Consider the following 19,795-nt stretch of genomic DNA (forward strand, 5'->3'; position numbering starts at 1 on the left):
GTCTTCCAAATGTAAACACCATCCAACTAAGTGTACAAAAACAGAAACCTGGTTTTACCCTTAACATTGGCTTTGTTCCTCATCTACCATTTGTAGTCAATTTAGTAGGAATAAATAGAAGTACTCGGCAGGTAACCCACGAGCAGAACTGTTTGCTGGGTGTGTATTGCTGGGGGAGGAAGGTGTGAATCTGAGATGAAAATTCTTGAAGTAAAGTGATGGTTGAAGGAGTAAATGAAACAAGTACATTCTCAAAACCTAAGCACAATTTAAAATAGTACACCTCTCTTTCAAGAAAGTTAAATTTTTACTGTTCATAATAAATCCTATTAATGTTTATATTTCAATTCACTGCATCTCCAAAGCTTTCATACCAGCCCATCATCTGTTGCCCAACAGTCGCCTAAATTAATTCATAACTGGAACACTTCTTCATTTTCCTTTTCCCATATGGTAGCTGGGGTAATGGTACTAAATCTCGAAACTGACCTGGTTACTCTGCTAACTCAAGCTTTTTATTGGCTTCCAATTGCTGTTGAAATGAAAGTGAAAATGTGTGACATATAAGACACCTCTTATTTTCCAGCATATTTCACATCCCGTTTATCCTTTCTTGGGTCCAGTAACACTACCTTTGCATTTTTAAAAAGCATAACATGCTTATAAATCCAAAAGTTTTTTTTTTTCCTATTGGTGTTTTATCTGGGACTTCATGGAAGCTTCCCTCTTCTTCTACCCATTTCTACTCACTTAGATCTCAGTTCATTTGTCACACATTTAAAGATGTATTAGCTAAATTAAGGGACAACATCATATCCCCCTAAGTTATATCCTCATAAGTGACATGCAACTTTTCTCCACAGTACCTATCAATTGTTATTCAACCAATATTTATTGAGCATCTATTGTGTATCAGACATTGCTTTAAATAATAGGGATATGATAGGAATCCAAATAAGGAAAAACTCTTGCACATAGAGCTCAAGTTGTAGATGAGGGCTCAGAAAATAAAGTAACATTTTAGAAAGCACAAAGAAAAGCAAATTGTTTGAACAAAGAAAAAATATATCGTTTTATTTGGTTAATTATTTTATTAGTATTTATGAATCAGACTAGAACATAAAGGTCAGTTCAAACATTGGAAAAAAACGGTTACTGGTATTCTGTTGATGCTATTACCATAAAACAAACAACATTGCAAACCAGAAAAGGATCATGGTGATCAAGGATACAAATGTCACCTCAAAGCTAACTTTTATGACTAGGTCTGGACAAAGAAATACCCCCAAGATAGAGAATACAAATTGAACAAAACATGAAAATGAGAGTCCACCAAGAAACAAATACAAAAATGAACAGATTGAAGTTCTTATGAAGAATGGGGCACTTACAAAATCTAAAAGCACCTCCTTCCCGCCAAAGCAACAATTGCACTCAACAATATCAACACTGGAAAAGACTTTATTCAGGGTTATTGCCATCAGGGAGATAGGCCAGAACTCAACCTGAGCTAAAATCTACTGAGAAAAAGAGTAGGATTGTGAGGAATAAGGGAGATGATTCATTTCAGAAAGACGAAATAAAACCTGTGCTGCTTAGTTAGTAAGTTTACAACCTATTTTCCCAGGCTTTGCAACCAGCAGGTGCTGAAGAACTGAAGTCTCTGTGTCACCTCAAAGAATGTACATCTGTTCCAATCAGACAACTTTTGCCTTACATGGGCACGGGCAACTTCCAGTAAGGCTGTAACCTCTGCAGTACTCAGTCAATGAGGAACCAGGGGTGGAACTTCTCCCTAGGAGATAAATTGTCCGCTGTGACTGCCCCCTAGTGTGCCTTTCCATCAGACACGCTCTTGCCAGAACGTCGATTAAAACCTTGTTTGTTTGGGGAGCCTGGGTGGCTCAGTGGGTTAAGCGTCCAACTTCGGCTCAGGTCATGATGTCACGGTCCGTGAGTTCGAGCCCCGTGTCGGGCTCCGTGCTGACAGCTCGGAGCCTGGAGCCTGTTTCGGATTCTGTGTCTCCCTCTCTCTCTGACCCTCCCCTGTTCATGCTCTGTCTCTCTCTGCCTCAAAAATAAATAAATAAAAACAAAAAACTTTGTGTTAGAGTCTCTGCGTCTCGCCTTTGATTGGGTCAGTGGGCTTATTGCGCGCAGGGTTTTGCAGAGCTGGGGTGAAGGAGGGGTCCTACACCATGTGCGTCTGCTAAACAGCTGTATCCAGATGGAAACTAAACCTTTTCAGGTCTTCGTGATAGGCGATAGTTTTAAAACTTGGAGGTAGGTGCCCCCTGAAGTCAGCCTCCTACCTTCCCATAGAATCTAAGAAATAGAGGTGCTACTTTTCTTTTTTTGTTTTTGTTGTATTTTATTTTATTTTCTATTTTATTGATTGATTGATTGATTGACTTACTTATTTGATTCTCTAGTTAGTTAACATTCAGTGTAGTCTTGGCTTCAGGAGTAGAACCTGATGGGGTTTTGGAATGGTGGGGGGGAATCCAGAACCAACTGCCAAGAAAGAATTCTTGAGACATTTCTGGCACACACACACACACACACACACATAAAAGATGATTTTATTAAAGCACAGAACCCATGGTCAGGGAGAGCTGCCCCTGGACCATGAGGAGAGACTGGTTATATACTATGGGGCTGGGGGAGGTAAAGTCCAGGGGAAGTTTCCAGGGAGATTTTCATATGTTAAAGAAGACTCCCAGGATCCTTAGAGGCCTAGTTATTGCCAAGCTAAGGTTGTTTTCCTCTCCAGCAAAGCATTCACATTAAGATAGTAGGGAGTTCCTGGAGAAATGTTTTACTCTGCCAGCCTCAAGTTATCATCAGTGGGCTGCAGGCTATAAGGAAATTTAATTTTATCTGCCATTGCCTTCTGCCTGTGTTTTCCAGAACCTAGTGATTCATCACTTACATAGGATACTCCGTGCTCATCCCCACAAGTACCCTCCTTAATACCCATCACCCATTTAACCCACCCCCCACCCCACCCCATCAACCCTCAGTGTGTTCTCTGTATTTGTATCTTACGGTTTTCCTCCCTCTCTGTGTTTACCTTATGTTTCCTTCCCTTCCCCTATGTTCATCTGTCAACTTTCTCAAATTCCACATATGAGTGAAATCATATGATATCTGTCCTTCTCTGACTGGCTTATTTCACTTAGCATAATTACCTCCGGTCCCACCCACATTGTTGCAAATGGCAAGATTTCTTTCTTGATGATTACACTTCAGAGGAATGACTCTCCCTTCCCTAAGAAAGACATTTCTGGGTTGTGAAACCTTAAAAAGCTTTTTTAAAGATTTACATTTCAAAAGAGCCGAGAAATATTTCCAACTACAAGTTTTTTTTGAAGTAAATGGTCTAAAAATGGGGTGGTCAGGGGCTCATAGATAGGAAGAGCCAAACTTGACTCAAAGTCAAGTTTGGTGAAGCTGAAGGGAAGGTTAAGGCCATCTTTGTCACTCTCCACAAAATATTAACGAATTACAAAGGGAGAAGAGTCACTTTACATGAAGTCCGGTAGACATCACATTAACTGGGTGCACAAAGTGAATAACATCAACAAGGGAACAAATAACTCTGAAAGGATGCAGTGAGAACTTCTCACTGTTTCTGCCAGCGAGTCAGAATTTGAATCTACCACGAGGAATAATCAGACAAATTCAAATTAAATAGCATTTTGCAGACTAGCTAGAGGGGCGCCTGGGTGGCTCAGTCGGTTAAGCCTTCGACTTCGGCTCAGGTCATGATCTCACAGTTCGTGGGTCGAGCCCCGCACCAAAGCTCTGTGCTGACAGCTCAGAGCTTGGAGCCTGCTTTGGATTCTGTGTGTGTCTCTCTCTCTGCCCCTCCCCTACTTGCGCTCTGTCTCTAAAAAATAAATAAACATTAAAAAATTTTTTAAAAAGAGAAGAACCTGCTATAGTATCCAGAAACATCAAGGTTGTGAATAATAAGGATGTCCAAAGAACTCTTCTAGATGGAAGGAGACTAAAGAGACGTAAAAACTATACTCAGAAAATGATTCTGAGCTAGATATTTTACTCTAAAGGACATTTTTTTAAAACAATTGGCAAACCTTAAAGCGAGTCCAAGAATTAGATGGTAGTGCTGGGTCAATGTTAGAGGTGTGTGACTTTTGATCATTTAATTTGTGATTAAGTAGGAAATTTTTTTGTGTGTAGAAAATATATATGAAAGTATCCAATGTACTTGAAATTCACCTGGGTGGTTCAGTCAGCTGGGGGTGGGACTTTGGCTCAGGCCACTATCTCACTGTTCGTGGGTTTGAGCCCCGCGTTGGGTTCTGTGCTGACAGCTCGGAGCCTGGAGCCTGCTTCGGATTCTGTGTCTCCTTCTCACTCTTTGCCCCTCCCCTGCTCACACTGTCTCTCTGTCTCTCTCAAAAATAAATAAAACATTAAAAAATTCTTTTTAATATAATAAAATGTATCAGTCCGGCAAGTAATTCTCGAGAGGGTCACGAAACAGGAAAGTGTTTTTGCTCTGTACCTGTAACCTTATCAGTTTGTAATTTAGATTAAAATTGTATAAAATCTAAAGCAAAAAAAAAAACATATTTAATGTTTTAGTCAGAATTTCCACTTTTAAGGTTTATATCAAAGAAAAAGAAATGAAAGGGCTACCATTTAAAAAAAATATTCACAGGCATCTGAGTGGCTCAGTTGTTTAAGCCTCTGACTCTTGATTTCTGTTCAGGTCATGATCTCAGGGTTTTGAGTTCAAGCCCTGCATTGGGCTCTGCGCTGACAGTGTGGAGCCTGCTTGGAATTCTCTTTCCTCTCTCTCTCTCTCTGCCCCCCGCCCTCTCAAAATAAATAAATAAACTTTAAAATAAAATAAAAAGATATTCAGAATGTTTATTGCAACATAGCTTACAGTAGCAAAAACCTGAGAATGAAGTTAATGCCCAACAAAGCAGTAAAACATATATAAATCCATACTACAATGCAACACAGAATGATATGAAATTAACACAGAATATTGTTACACATAAACAAGCAAAATACAGAAAAGCAGATAAATTTGGTCACATTTGTTATAACATGAAAAATGAATAAAAGTCCTGAGTATAAATCCATGGACTCACATTGGATTATATTATCACATAAAAAATAGGAAGGGCATATTTTGGATTATTTACATGGGTTACTCTGAGATTAAGACCAATGTAGATGATGGAGAGAAAATGGAGAAGACCTTTTGTTGTCTTCAGTTTTAAATTCTCACTCCTTAAGGTTAATATTAGAACCTAATAGGCAAAAGCTTTCATCATTGATTGGTTCACTACTAAATTTTTTTTTTAATTCTAATATTGGCAAATCCATTTGAAAACACTGCTGCAAGTTTCAGAGTAAATTTTGTTTTCTTTGGTAGCAGCACAGCTATTTTCTTTAGCTGGTCCTTTTATGACAAATCTGTAGAAGAAATGATAAATACATTGTTAATCATCGCTGCTAACGACATCCATTTACGTTTTCGCCTAATTCCCTCCCTTAATCAAAACGTAACTCAGATTTCAGGGCATTTTCAAATCCTTTGATTCAGTAAAAGTTACAGTATGTCTGTTACTTAATATTGCTGTCTGTGATTTTGCAGAAAGTTCCCAGAGAGTCTGTTTAGAAGTGACTGAACTGAGAGTACATTTGTGCCCACATCCTTGGTCTAGTCTTCTTTCCATTGTTGCATATGGTGTAGTTTTTAAACAATAAATGCGCAACCATTATTCTTTTCTAGTCTTTTTGCTTTGAAAACAAAACCAAAGTATCCATCATTACTCCAGGGAACATTAACCTGATTTTCATCCTTTCAAATGTTTTAGTACCGAGAACTATTTCAGAGTTGATTTTGGTGGACCGAGAGGTGCTTTATGAAGATAAGTTCTACGATAGACAGTAAATCAGATAGTCTTTTTGAAAAGACTCACGTCTTTGAATCTAACGGAGAACCATCCACCCAGGTCCATGCCCTTTCCAGGGATGTAAAGTTGAGCCCAATCCACACGTAGTTTGATTGTTTTAGGTTTTTCTGTATAAAAGCCTAAAAAGTGAGGAATGAGTGAGTGAACAGAATATTTTAATAGTTTTCAGACATATTAAAGTGATTTAGGACTTTATTAGACAATTAGTATCCTGCATGAGCATTCTGATAGTAATCAGTTCATAACTTATTTACACACATTGCACGTTTATTGTAAACATACATATACGTATACGCTACCTGTACATCGAATACAAGTATTCAGTCCAGGGCTAGCATGAGTCAAGTAAGGCACTGGCCTTGAGCACAAAATCTAGGAAGGTGCCAAGAACTCAGTAATCAAGGTAAATGATAACTGACTGGAAGGGTGGGAAGAAATAGGATGTAAGTCATTTTTTTAAGTTATTTATTTACTTTTTTATTTATTTAGAGAGGAACAGATACAGCATGAGTGGGGTAGAGGCAGAGAGAGAGGGAGACAGAGAATCCCACGCAGGCTCCACACTAACAGTGCAGAGCTGGGCGTGAGCCTCGAGCCCACAAAACCGTGAAGTTATGACCTAAGCTAAAACCAAGAGTCCGATGTTTAAAAGACTGAGTCACCCCGGCGCCCTGAGGTAGGCTATTTTTAACTCCACAGAAACTAACGCCATAACCCTGGCCCTAAACCACTAACCATTTCAATTTGGTCCTGAATGATTGGTAGATGAGATTTTCTTCCCAAACAATACCTATAACTGTCACTCCAACTTTTCATCTCATTAGAGAACCAATAACACTTTTTATGATATTTGAGCCATTCTGATGGGCACAATCCTGTAGGGATACAAAGGAAACAAAGAAAATTAAATTACATATGTATCTCTGGACACTGAATACTTAAGTGTTGTATGAATAAGAGTGGAGCTGTATGATAAAGTCGCTCACAACAAGGGGTTCAGATTTACAAGGTGTCCAAAACACAAATGATAATTCTTGGGAATTAAGAAATCAATTTAGTAAGATGAAGCAAAACTTAGACAAAGGGGAATGTTTTTCATGCCCAGATCTAATGTAATTGCTAAAATAACATGAACCATTTAAGCTGTATATTGCGTTAATGCTACTTGAGAGATTAAATATTATTTATACCATTTTCTTATAATTTAACCAAATAAAGCTTGAAGACTTCTCTGCTTCCTTTATGTGCATAAATCCTTAATGATTCCCTTTTGATATTAACTAATATTGAGAATTTAGTTTTTTCAACCTCTATATAATTACAAGTTTATATTCCTCGATTTTCTTAAATTAAAATTAAACTGAGGTCTTAAATTGTAAATACCTAAGACTTTGGCATAATAATGAACGAAAGTAAATTGTATGTGTAAATATGACGGCAGGTCAGCATATCTATTCAAACTTATGGCCATTAAAATCTCCTTTTTTTATTGAAGTAAAATTCATGTAACATAAAAGCCACCATTTTAACCACTTTAACGTGCATGAGTTTTTAGCATGTCCACAATGTGCAAATACAGCTACTATCTAATTCCAAAATATTTTCATCACCGTGAAAAGAAACCCCATAAATATTAAGCAGCTAGGATTCATTCTTTCCATCCCCATTAAGTTTTGACATTGGAAAATGTGAATCTGCCAAATGTATTCTTCTTTTTCAAGATTGTTTTTACTATTCAGGATTTCTTGCATCTTTATATGAATTTCAGGATCACTTTGTCCATTTCCTCAAAAAAAAAAAGGGCATTGGAATTTTGATAGACCACTTTGATTGGTATTGCCATCTTAAACAAATTTTAGATATATACAAAGAGCGGAATATTAGTCATAAAAGGAAATAAAATGCTGATACATGATGTCACACGAATGAACCTTGAAAACATTATGCTAAGTGAAAGAAGCAAGACACAAAAAGTCAAATATTGTATGATTCCATATATGAAAATGCAGAATAGGTAAATCCACAGAGACAGAAGGCAGATTAGTGGTTGCTAAAGGCCGGGGTGAAGGAGTGGGGGATTTTTTTATTGGGAGTAGGAATTTCTCTTCTGGGTGATGAGAATGTTTGGGAACTAGATAGATTAGCCGTTGCACATTCAAATGTCCTCATGCCATTGAATTGCATTATTTTAAGTGGTTAACTTCATGTTTGTATTTCTTCAATTAAAAAAAAAAAGTAATAGGAAATTAATATCTCAGAACTGGATATACAGCATTTAGACTGACTTTAATAAAAGTTTAAAGGTGTCTATATGATTCCATGTTTACCTATCAAAGCTTTCTTAATATCTAATCAGAGTGTAAAATATGTGTTAAAATTACAGTATCTTAATTACTTTGAGACTTATACATGTAAAACAGATACATAATCCAAAAGCAAAGAGTACCAATAAGTAAACCATAATATATATGACATTTTTATATGTGATCAAAAGAATAACACAAACTAATGGAGTAGAGAAAACCCTTTGGCAAGTAATTATAAAATAAATTAATCAACACATTTTTCACATAAACCATAAAGTAAATGTTGAAGGCTCAAAAAGGTAAGTGTTCTAAAGTTAAACTGAAAACAATTGGAAGCAGAAGGGACAGTTTTCCAAAATTTTGCATGATTGCAAGTTCTAAGCATAAAATCATAATGGATAATTTGTTATGTATAATAACTTTTATTCATTTTGTATTTCAAAACAGAATAAATAAGAGACAAAAATAGTTATTTGCAGCTTATTTATACACTGCCTTATAATCGCAGTTAACTTTCCATATTTATACACTGCCTTATAATCGCAGTTAACTTTCCATATTTCAATTTGATTTTAAGTTCCTGAAGGGAACAGACTATTTGTTTTGTTCTTTTTTTACAGCTTTCCTCCTACTGGAAAAAGAATAATCAATATATATATGTACATATACATATATACATATATATGTATGTATATGCATATGTATGCATACCTGTTAAATAGGATTTTTCAAATTTTGAAAGCCAAAACAATTAAGCTCAATATAAGCCAAAGCCTTGAGAGATACCTGTATGGTCCGTAGCTTTTGAGCCACAGTGGCTTGTATCCTTATTACTTAAATTTCCTCTTGTGCCATTATTCATTTTTGGGTTTCCAATGTCATCGTGTTGGGTGAGATTTGAATTATTTCCTTTTTGGCATTTTTGCAATACTCCCTGAGAAACTTAAAAACAGGATTATTTTAACATAGGGTAAATATCTTTTCTGCGCAATGTTTGAGAGACAAATTCTTTGGAAAGATTCTGATGATTGGAACAAGAAACATCTGAAGGGGTAATTGGGAAGTTTCTTATTTTCATGTTCATTTAATGAAAAATAACTTCAAGGATGACACGATTGAATCATTTTTAGAATACATATTTGCTGCGGATCTATTCTGTGCCAGGCATTGTCCTAAGAACTGGTGATACAGTAGGAAATAAAGCAAAATTCCTCCTCTAGAGAGCCTACATCCTCTTTCCATGCTTTCTTAATGCCTTACTGGAACCTATGATACTGTGTTTAGCCTATTCTACCATAATTATTTATTTAAAATCTATTTCTTTCATTAGAGATTCTTGACCCTGATTATTCCTTTTTTTGGGGGGGGGTGAAAATTTGTGGTAATGCTTGGGGTATAGTAGCTGTTCAGTAAATATTTGTTGAACAAAAAAATAAACTAAATGTAATCTTAGATAAAACATATAAATATTTTTAAGAAAAATAATGGAATTCTCTTTATTCACAGTTTTCTAAGAAATCCAAAACACGGTTTCCAAATACATCCCTCTCTCTCTCTCTCTCTCTCTTTCACACACACAGACACACACACACACACACACACACACACACGTTTTCTTCCTATTAGAATGTATGCCACTTGAGAACAAGATACTCACCTGATTTGACTACAGATTAAATACATTATGATGGAGAATGCTATATGGCTTTATACACAGTAGCTTCTAATTAAGCCTTTGTTAACATGACAGAAAATGAATAAGTGAATGAATGAATATGAAAAGAGTAGTAAGAAGAACGTAAACATTTCCATACTTGTATTTAAAATCTTTCAACTTACCCAGTAAACACAGGGAAATCAAAGTCAAAACCAGAATACCATTTATGGTTCCAGATATTCCCAGTAAGATTTTAGACCAAGGCAACATCACAGAAGAATCTGAGGGATTAATCAAATGAATTAGCTTAGAAAAGTAATTTCTAAGAAGTGAAAGCAACTATAAGACGAGGATTGCAAATAATATTGGTTTTGAATTTCAAATGATATCAGGCAATCAAAAGTTTAAAACCTAAATAAACAGAAAAGTAAATATGTATTTTATTCGGTAATAGTAACACTACATGGTTAGAGCTATGATGCCTGTTATATCAGATCTTAAGAAATTGCTAATATTTGACATAACTGACCAGAGGGATAAAGGATTTTAATGTATACACCTAATAATTCCCCAAGCACGCATGCATACACACGCTCATTTGTGCACTTACAAATACACACCTCTATATTCACACAAATAGATACTTTCTAATTAATAAATTTGCTTTAATGTAATAATATTCACAAGTCATTCAGCCCATCTCATTTACTAAGAAAGTAATACAAATCAAAGCTAAATACGACTCCTGGTACCAGCTATTTTAATCTAAAAAAAAAAATCCTAAAATCTTCTCTAACTCATGTAATAATGATGCTTCAGCTTCTCTTTAGACGGTAAATTCTTTAAGAGTGACGACTATTTTCTTTTTCATATGTATGAAAATACTCATTTTATTTTCCATATACTGCTAGGTTCAAGATAAGATGTGCATTCAGTGATGGCTGTTATCAACAAACTGGTGTCATAATACAGAAAGTAAATAGTCTTATCCAGCGCCTCAATTATATACATTGTTATTTTTCTCAACCTCATTAAAAAGGACTTAGGTTGGTGAACATTAGTTTGTGGAATTATATGAGCAATTATTTTATGTTGAATAAATGAACATCTATATTTGCACAACATTTTATGTCATCAAAGATAATTTTTGCAAATGTATCACAATAATTGATAAGAAACCACTCCCTATAACTATGATCATCCTTATTGTTCAGTCAATAAATTGAATTATAAATGCTGAAATTCATATTCCAAATACCCTTTAAATCTGTGGGAGTAAAAAACCACATTTGAAGATGCTGAACCTGGTCGAGAAAGAGCATCATAAACCATATAAAACAGTATGTCAGAAAAATAGTACATAGCTTTTGTCTTATCATAATATTCACAAGACAGTTAAATAAGATATGTTATATTCATTCAATTAATGGATTCCCTGTACTTCCCAGATTATTTTTTAATATTTTGATATGTTAAAAGTTATCATCAAAAAATTCAAAGTATTCAACACATGTAATAAAATGTCATTTATTTATTAAAAAAAATAAAACACATGATTATCAGAAAACATTAGGAGAAAGGGTGCAGAAGCCTTTTCAAACTGAGGCTCAATTATTTCTCTTAAGCATCATGAAAAGAGTTCCACGGTATGAATTTGAGCCCTATTAAGGTTTACGATTTTGGAGGAAATAACATTTTCACTATCTTCTGTTTTCTCCTGTAGAGAAATTGTAGAGAATTCTCCTGCACAGAATTTAACATACAAGACTTTAGCATCAGAAAATAAAAATAAAAATAACTTTAAAAATCCACAATCACTCCTAAGTGTCCATACAAAAATCTTAAATATATTATTGTAGCCCAAACATAAAATGACCATGGCAGATTTATACTAGGAATCCAATGCTATTCAATAGTAAGAAATTCATTTTGTCTTATTAATAGAGCTAGAAAGAAATGTATGATCATCTCAATAGTTGTAAAAAAATGCAGTTGATAAAACCCAACAACTTTATGCTAGGAAATAAAGCAGGAATTGATGGATACTTGTTCAATATGCACACCAGTAACAGGTGTTTTTTGTTTGTTTGTTTGTTTTCTAATGAAGTTAATTGAGAAACACTGGAAGTTTCCCACAGAAGTTTGGAAAAAATTAATTAACTCTCATATAAAAGTTAAAAGAGAAAAAAGTCTTTAAAGTAACTATAGATAACAATAATTTGTTATTGAATACACACTACAAAAGGCAAATTCTGACATCAAAAACGTAAAAGGCAAGCATTAAAAAGGAAGAGTTTTTGTATGCGATTGAAGTTGTTATCAGTGTAAAATAGACTGTTATATCTATAAGATGTTTTACAGAAGTGGATGGTAACCACAAAGCAAAGCCTACACATTATTAGATACATGCACTAAAAACAGAGGGAATCAAAGCATACCGCTATGAAAAACCAACTCACAAAGGAAGGCAGCAAGAAAAAGAGAAAAGAATAAAGGAATTACAAAACAGCTAAATAGCAGGTAATAAGATGGCATTAGTAAGTCTTATCATATCAAGAATTATTCTTAGCATAACAGTCTCCAGTTCCATCCATGTTGCTACAAAAGGCCATATTTCATTCTTTCTCATGTGGCATGGAAACCAATTTGACAATAAATTTCATATTAAAAAAATAATAAAATAAAAATAAAATAAATAAATAGCGTCTCAAAAATAAAAAAAATTAAAAAAGAATTATTCTAATTATAAATGGATTAACTCCTCCAATCAAAAGACATGGAGTGGCTGGATAGATTAAAAAAAAACAAAACAGGATACAACTGCATGCTATGTACAAAAGACTCACTTCTTCCTTAAGGATGCACATAGGCTCAAAAAGAACGGATAGAAAAAGATATTCTATGCAAATGGAGACTAAAAGAAAGCAGAGGTAGCTACAAGATAGACATTAAGTCAAAAACTACCAAGAGACAAAGAAGGTCATCATCATATAATGATAAAGGAGTTAATTTATCAAGAGGATATAATAATCAGAAATATATATGTACCCAACAACAAAGTGGATAAATACATTAAGCAAATATTAACAGATGTGAAAGGGAGAAATAGACAACAGTGCAATAATAATAGAGGGCTTCAATACCTCATAGTCAACAATGGATAGACCATCCAAACAAAAAATCACTATAAGAACGTGGAACTTGAATTGTTACTTTAGACCAAATGCACTTAACAGACATACCCAGAACATTCCATCCAATAACAGAAGAATACACATTCTTCTCAAATGCACACAGAACGTTCTCCAGGATAGATCATATGATAGTTTATGAAACAAGTCATGGCAAATTTAAGAAGATTGAAATCATATGAAGGATTTTTTTTTCCAGTGACAATGGTATGAAGCTAGAAATCAAGACAGTGGGATAACTGGAAAATTTACAAATATGTCAAATTAAGTAACACGCTCTTGAACAAATAATGAGTCAAAGAAGAAATCAAAAGGGAAATTTTTAAAAATCTTTAAAAAACAAACATGAAAATACAGCACAACAAAACTTATGACAAATAAACATGAAAATACAGCACAACAAAACTTACGGGACACAGCAAAAGCTCTTCTAAGAGAGATGTTTATAACCATAAATACCTACATTGAGTTAAAAAGAAAGATCTGGGGTGGCTGGTTGGCTCAGTAGGTTGAGCATCTGACTTCGGCCTGACTTTGGCTCAGGTCATGATCTCGCAGCTCATGGGTTCGAGCCCCACATCGGGCTCTGTGCTGACAGCTCAGAGCCTGGAACCTGCTTCGGATTCTGTCTCTCCCTCTTTCTCTGACCCTACCCCGCTTACACTCTGTCTCTCTCTCTCTCTTTCAAAAATAAACAGTAAAAAAAATTTTTTTAAAGGAAGATCTCAAACCACCTAAATTGAAGACACAAGGAACGAGAGAAAAAAAAAAAATTAGAGGGAGAAAACATTTGCAAATCTATATCTTATCTGATAAAGGGCCAACATTTAAAATATATAAGGAACTCATACAACTTATGCAAATCAATTGCAAAAAAAAAAATCTTATTTTTAAAGGGGCAGAGGATCTGAATAGACTGTTTTCCAAAGAAGGCATACAAATGGCCGAGTACCTGAAAAGTCTTTCAACGTCACTAATCATCGGGTAAATGCAAACAATTCCATAATGAGATACCACTTCATGTCTGTTAGAATGGCTATCAAAAAGAGATAACAGGTGTTGGTGAGGGTGTGGAGAACTTTGAACCCTTGCACACTGTTGGTGAGAATATAAAATGATGCAGTCACTATTAGAAACAGGATGACAGTCCTTCAAAACAAGAAAAATAGAGCTACCATACCTTTCAGCGATCCCACTTCTGGGTATACCAAAAGAATTGAAATTAGTTTTATTTTATTTTATTTGTTTATTTGTATATTTTTGAGAGAGAGAGAGAGAGCAAGCAAGGAAGGGGCAGAGAGAGAGGGAGAGAGAATCCCAAGCAAGCTTTGCACTGTCAGCACAGAATCCAATGTGGGGCCCGAAACTCACAAACCATGAGATCATGACCTGAGCCGAAATCAAGAGTCAGACGCTTAACCGACTGAGCCACCCAGGTGCCCCACTGAAGTCAGTATTTTAAAAAGATATTTGCCACTATTAGATTCACCGTGGTATAAAATGGTACGTACCATCGTGTGGAGCGATATTTGGGGGAAAACGAGCAAAATTACATGAGCATTTGCATTGGTATCCAGCAATCTCTCTTCTAGGAATACATCCCAGTGACATGTTGGCAAAACATGAAAAGACATATGTGCAAGGTATTGCAGTGCTATTTATAATAGGAATACAATAGAAAAGCAATGCAAACATCTTACATGGTCAATAATGGAACTAGTGGAACAAACTATGGCACATCCACTTAATAGAGAAATGTTAGGCTGTATGTAGGATTGAAATGTGTGGGAGGAGAGAGCAGGGTGAAAGCAAAAGATGGAATCTGGATTTTGGGGAGTTGGAGATCTCTAGAAGTACCTTGTTATCTAGGTTTGACTTTGAAAATATATAAATGTTTTAAATAATTATAAAATAATTATAATTATATTGTATAACAGGCATTATATATATTATTACAATTGCACAGTGTGTATACTTATACATAATCATAAAATGAACTAAGTCAAGGTGAAAAAAAGGTGATCCCTAAAAATAAAATGGAAGATGAAGTAAAGGGCCCTAACTGGATATTAAGTTAGTGGCTTAACCATGAAGAGGAATTATTTCAAGAATTTTTTTTTAACATTTATTCATTTTTGAGAGGCAGAGACAGAGTGCAAGCAGAGGGTGGGGCAGAGAGAGAGGGAGACACAGGATCTGAAGCAGGCTCCAGGCTCTGAGCTATCCGCACAGAGCTCGACGTGGGGCTCAAACTCAGGGGCCCAGCAGTGAGATCATGACCTGAGCCGAAGTCGGAGGCTTAACTGACTGAGCCACCCAGGTGCCCCCAAGCAATTTTAAAACATAATGGGACTGTGCATGGAATATACACTAAGGGCAAGAAAAGAAAAACCTGCAAAAACATCTCAATCTATATTAAGTAACTATATTATTAGTAACTCTATTTCTACACTGATTCTGAAACTTTAGATAGTGGCAAAAATGTAATGTCTTATTTTCATTACCACCAAGATACGAGGAAAAAAATACACAAATATATAATCACAAAGTTAAGTAAAAGCCCTGTGTATCATGACAGGACTTAAACTGTCAATTAGACTCAAATGTATGTCACACCCCAAGCTTTACTAAATGTTAGCAAACTTTACTATTAGCGAACGATGCATTTATTGGTAAAGGATGAATATTAGCAGATGCCACTTAAATAGCTAGGAGTTGCACATTCATTATTTGCAGCCACCTGAGCTCCTTTTCTGCACCAAAACCCATTTTGGTTTCAGAGTGATATCTACAAACTGTGAAAAAAAAAATTGCACAGAAGAGCCATTACATTTTGTGGTCTTTCAAGTCAGTATCTCTATTTTCCAAACAAATTTTTCCACCTGGTGAAAAATACACTCTAAAGTTTTTGACAAGCTGAATTAAAAACTAGTACTAATGATGCCATTTTTATGGGTGAGAAGGAGGTGGATGATTGGAGCTAAACATCCATCTCAATTTTACTAATTTTGTGTATTTTTTTCCTGAGAATGTCCTTAGGAAATTATATGACACAAAATTTTACTTTAAAAACAATTGTTGCCCTCACCTTGATAAATGAGAGCGAGAGACAGAAAGACAAGATGGGGACAGACAGAGAGAGGAAAGCACCAAAAAATAAAATAGTCCAAGAACAGTAAAGACTGGAATGTTGGAAATTACCGTCCGTATTCATATTCAGGTTAACCCACATTGAATTCTTACTCATATTAACCCATACCAATTGGGGAAAAAAAAGGAATACCATACCTTTAAATTTAAGTTGGGATGTTTCGATAGAACTCCTTTTTTTCCATTGTAAATTCAATGTCATGTATCTTTCTTCATCTTGCATCTTCAATGTGGGTGAATATATGTGTGTATATGTGTACGTTTTGTTTTCCTAAGTATGATATATAATAAGAAAATAATAAATCTGCTGCTATTCAGAGCTAGTCCTCAAATTGCTCACTCAGGGTACAGACAAGGGTACACAGTTTCATCTATCGGTGAAAACCTCAAAGGAAATGTTTTCTTTTTTTTTTTTTAAGTTAATTTCTCATGACCTACATAACACATAATTTCTAAACTGTCCACCACATATTGAATTTAATATCATATATGGTTCTTTGAAAAATGTTTCCTGATAATCCCATAAAGTCAGGGAAATGGAAATTGTACCCCTTTCAGAGTCGAGTTAAATGATACATAGGTGCCTTTCGGTTTAGTTACAATACATGAATTTTCAATCACACTTCCTGATATAGTGATATTTGATTTAACATAATAGCTTGCAATTACCTAACAGTTAAATTTCCTGACCCTAAAACAAGATTGATTATAAATCATGCTAATAATTTAATAATATAATTTGAAGAAAAAAATACTGGCAACTTTTGACATTCTAAAGACATCTTAAATACAAAAAAAAAATGTGGGGAGAATTTAGGAAAGAAACCATATTTTTCAATGGCCTTTTCTGGTATTTGAGCAGAATGCCCAATATTCATGAGGCAGGACAGAGATTTCAGATTTTTTTTTTTCTTAGCTTCAGTGAGGTCTAATTTACATACCATAACATGGTATGTAATTACATAATTGGATGACTTTTAGAAAATAAATAGATGTGTGCAACCATTACCCAAATGCACTTTTGGAACTTTCTTATCCCTTTAAAAAGTCCCCTCAAGCCCAATCTAAAAAGAGTAATACAGTTGTGGAAACATTCATTTTGTAAGTTGAGATGAAGTTTAAAATTTTGGTGCATAACTCCTAAATCTTTGGCAATTGTAGCAAGTCGAGAACAGAAACCTAGAACTTTCCACAGGAAGGCTTCACTGGTGAGGCAGAAGATAGAGGAAGGTGAGTTGGGTAGAGCAGGCACCCCTGGCTGGAGTACAGTCAGTCCTAGTCTCCGAGAGGAGGCCCAGGGCCATGAACCCCGACTCCTATCTCATTCCTCTGCCTTCCTGCCCCCAAATCAATTGGCTAAAGGCAAGTGGAAGCCACGGGGCAAAGTTGTCTGCACAGGTCACTCTCCCGGGGCAAAGAATGAGATGCAGAAGGTGGGCGGTGGAGAGGGGTAAGCTAATGCTACCTGTACAATTGTCCTTTTGAATTTACTAGTGACTCAATGATAATTTTACTTGATATTTTCACAATTAACCGTAGGACTATTTTGTCTAAAAATTCATGTTATAGTCCTGCTATATGTATTCTACCTAGAGGCTTCAACTTTTGGTTTATTTATCAATAATTGGGTGGAAAAAGTGCATGTCCATCAGCGTCTTTCCTCAGACATGCTGGAACTTACTAAAGGGACACCTGTAACATTAGCTGGACAGCAGGGATGGAAGCTATAGATGCTCAGATAATAATAACCTCTTCCCTTCTCATGGCCGATTTTTTTTAATACCTCTGCTGAAAGCCCAGCCTATCAAGGGCAAAGACCAAAGAAGAGCACAATGTTCAAAGGAAACCAGCTAATGACCTGATGGCAGATTTTCTACTTAAGCGTCTTCCATCATGGACTGGATAGTGCTTTGTGTTTGTAGGAATGATTACGGATTTTAGGAGCAGATTTGACCTCTGAATGTCCGCAAGGATCGCCATTCACAAAGTTACAGAATGTCTGATTTGTTGTTATGATTTTCCACACAATTTTGCATTTGGCATTTTGCAGAAAAGAACGTCTGCTAATCCATTCATGCCTGAAGAAGTTACTTATCTATAAGTGCCCTGCTAGGCAGGATGCTGACATGACTTCCTGAATGCACACTAGTGACACCAGCTGGTGCCCTAGACAGAATAGACAGGTCTGTGAATCAAAGCATGCAGTTAGGGTTCACAAAGTGCCCCCCTCCCATTATTACACCTTATTTCTCCCATATGAAGAAAATTCTTTCCTTTCCCCCAGATCTTGGGGGTGTGTTTTTACATTTTTAGAAGTTTTTACTTAAATTCCACTTAGTTAACATATAGCGTAATATTAGTTTCACATGTACAATATCGTGATCGAACACTTTCATACCCGGTGCTCATCTCAAGTACGCTCCTTAATCCTCATCTCCTGTTTAACCCAAGACCTTGTTTTTGTTGGGTGTAGAGCTCCTAATGCCCACAGGAAGACCGTTCTAATAAGGAACATGATCAAGGCCCTGATGAATTAGAAGCTAAGACTTCCTTTTTTGCATTTGTGCCTTCTCAACCCTTGAAACAAAAAGCGGAGAACAGCATCACTGCAGTTGGGTTACTGTTATACAAGGTGGTTAGGAGAACTATGCCTTGAACCCAGGAGATTTATAAAAGCAAGTTTTCTTACAATTTCCCCTGATGGTTCTGGTAAATGAAATACTGTGCCAACACAATAGAAATACCACCAAGAACTTAGATCCTACAATAATGATAACCTGGGTCATTATATGAGCTGCACACCTTGTACAATTAGGTTGACAGAGAATAAAGGAAAAGAAACCTGAAATGGATAACAATCTAAACATTGTCTCCAGTGCCCAGAGTGGTGGATGTCTGCTGACTGAGAAACAGACCTCAATGATATAAAAGGACCAGAGAATTCCATTTGTGGCTTAAATAAAATCATCCGGGATGTAGGTTGCTCCTAGGTTCCAAAATCCTGTTGTCAAATCCTCTCTCAGAGTTAGTGTAGTAATGATAAAATAAATCAAATCCACCACAAGTTGAGAAGTTTCTGTTGCTTCCACAAAGGGTTTTTGATTTACTGTAATAAGTGGCTTTCTAAACTTAAATTAGAATCTAGCATATTAGAAAATTTGTACGATTCAGGATTTGCCGCGCCAAGCTAACCTGAATGTACAATTTCTGTAATTTCTGTTATTTACATTCAAAGTTTATATTTAAATGTAGGGGTTTTTTTTTTGGTATTATGGAAATATGTAACAGAATCTAAAGTGTCACATTATAGGATTACTATATTATTCATTAAAACTGCCACAAAGGTCTTAGAAATAATTGGTAAACTAGAATTCATTAAAACTAAAAATGGCTCTACCAAAGACACCTTGTCAAAAGAATGACAAGGCAAGCCATTGAGTAGGAGAAAATATTTGCACTTCACATTTGATAAAGGGCTGTTATCCAAAAGATACAAAGAATTCTTAAAGGTCAACAATAAGAAACAAA

At 35.5% G+C, this 19,795-nt stretch overlaps 1 protein-coding gene across 1 annotated transcript; it reads right to left on the minus strand.

Annotated features, from left to right (window-relative positions):
- Window positions 1-4,877: 4,877 nt before the first annotated feature.
- LOC131520028 (killer cell lectin-like receptor subfamily F member 1) lies at window positions 4,878-16,999 on the minus strand. Its single transcript, XM_058743733.1, has 6 exons — window positions 16,406-16,999; window positions 10,109-10,207; window positions 9,056-9,211; window positions 6,699-6,838; window positions 5,970-6,082; window positions 4,878-5,460 (listed from the first exon to the last, which is right to left on the minus strand). Exons 1-6 carry the CDS (start codon window positions 16,488-16,490, stop codon window positions 5,352-5,354), a joined length of 702 nt encoding a protein of 233 aa, XP_058599716.1. The 5' UTR covers window positions 16,491-16,999; the 3' UTR covers window positions 4,878-5,351.
- Window positions 17,000-19,795: the final 2,796 nt, after the last annotated feature.

Source organism: Neofelis nebulosa, chromosome 8, assembly GCF_028018385.1.
Source record: "Neofelis nebulosa isolate mNeoNeb1 chromosome 8, mNeoNeb1.pri, whole genome shotgun sequence".
Lineage (NCBI taxonomy): Eukaryota > Metazoa > Chordata > Mammalia > Carnivora > Felidae > Neofelis > Neofelis nebulosa.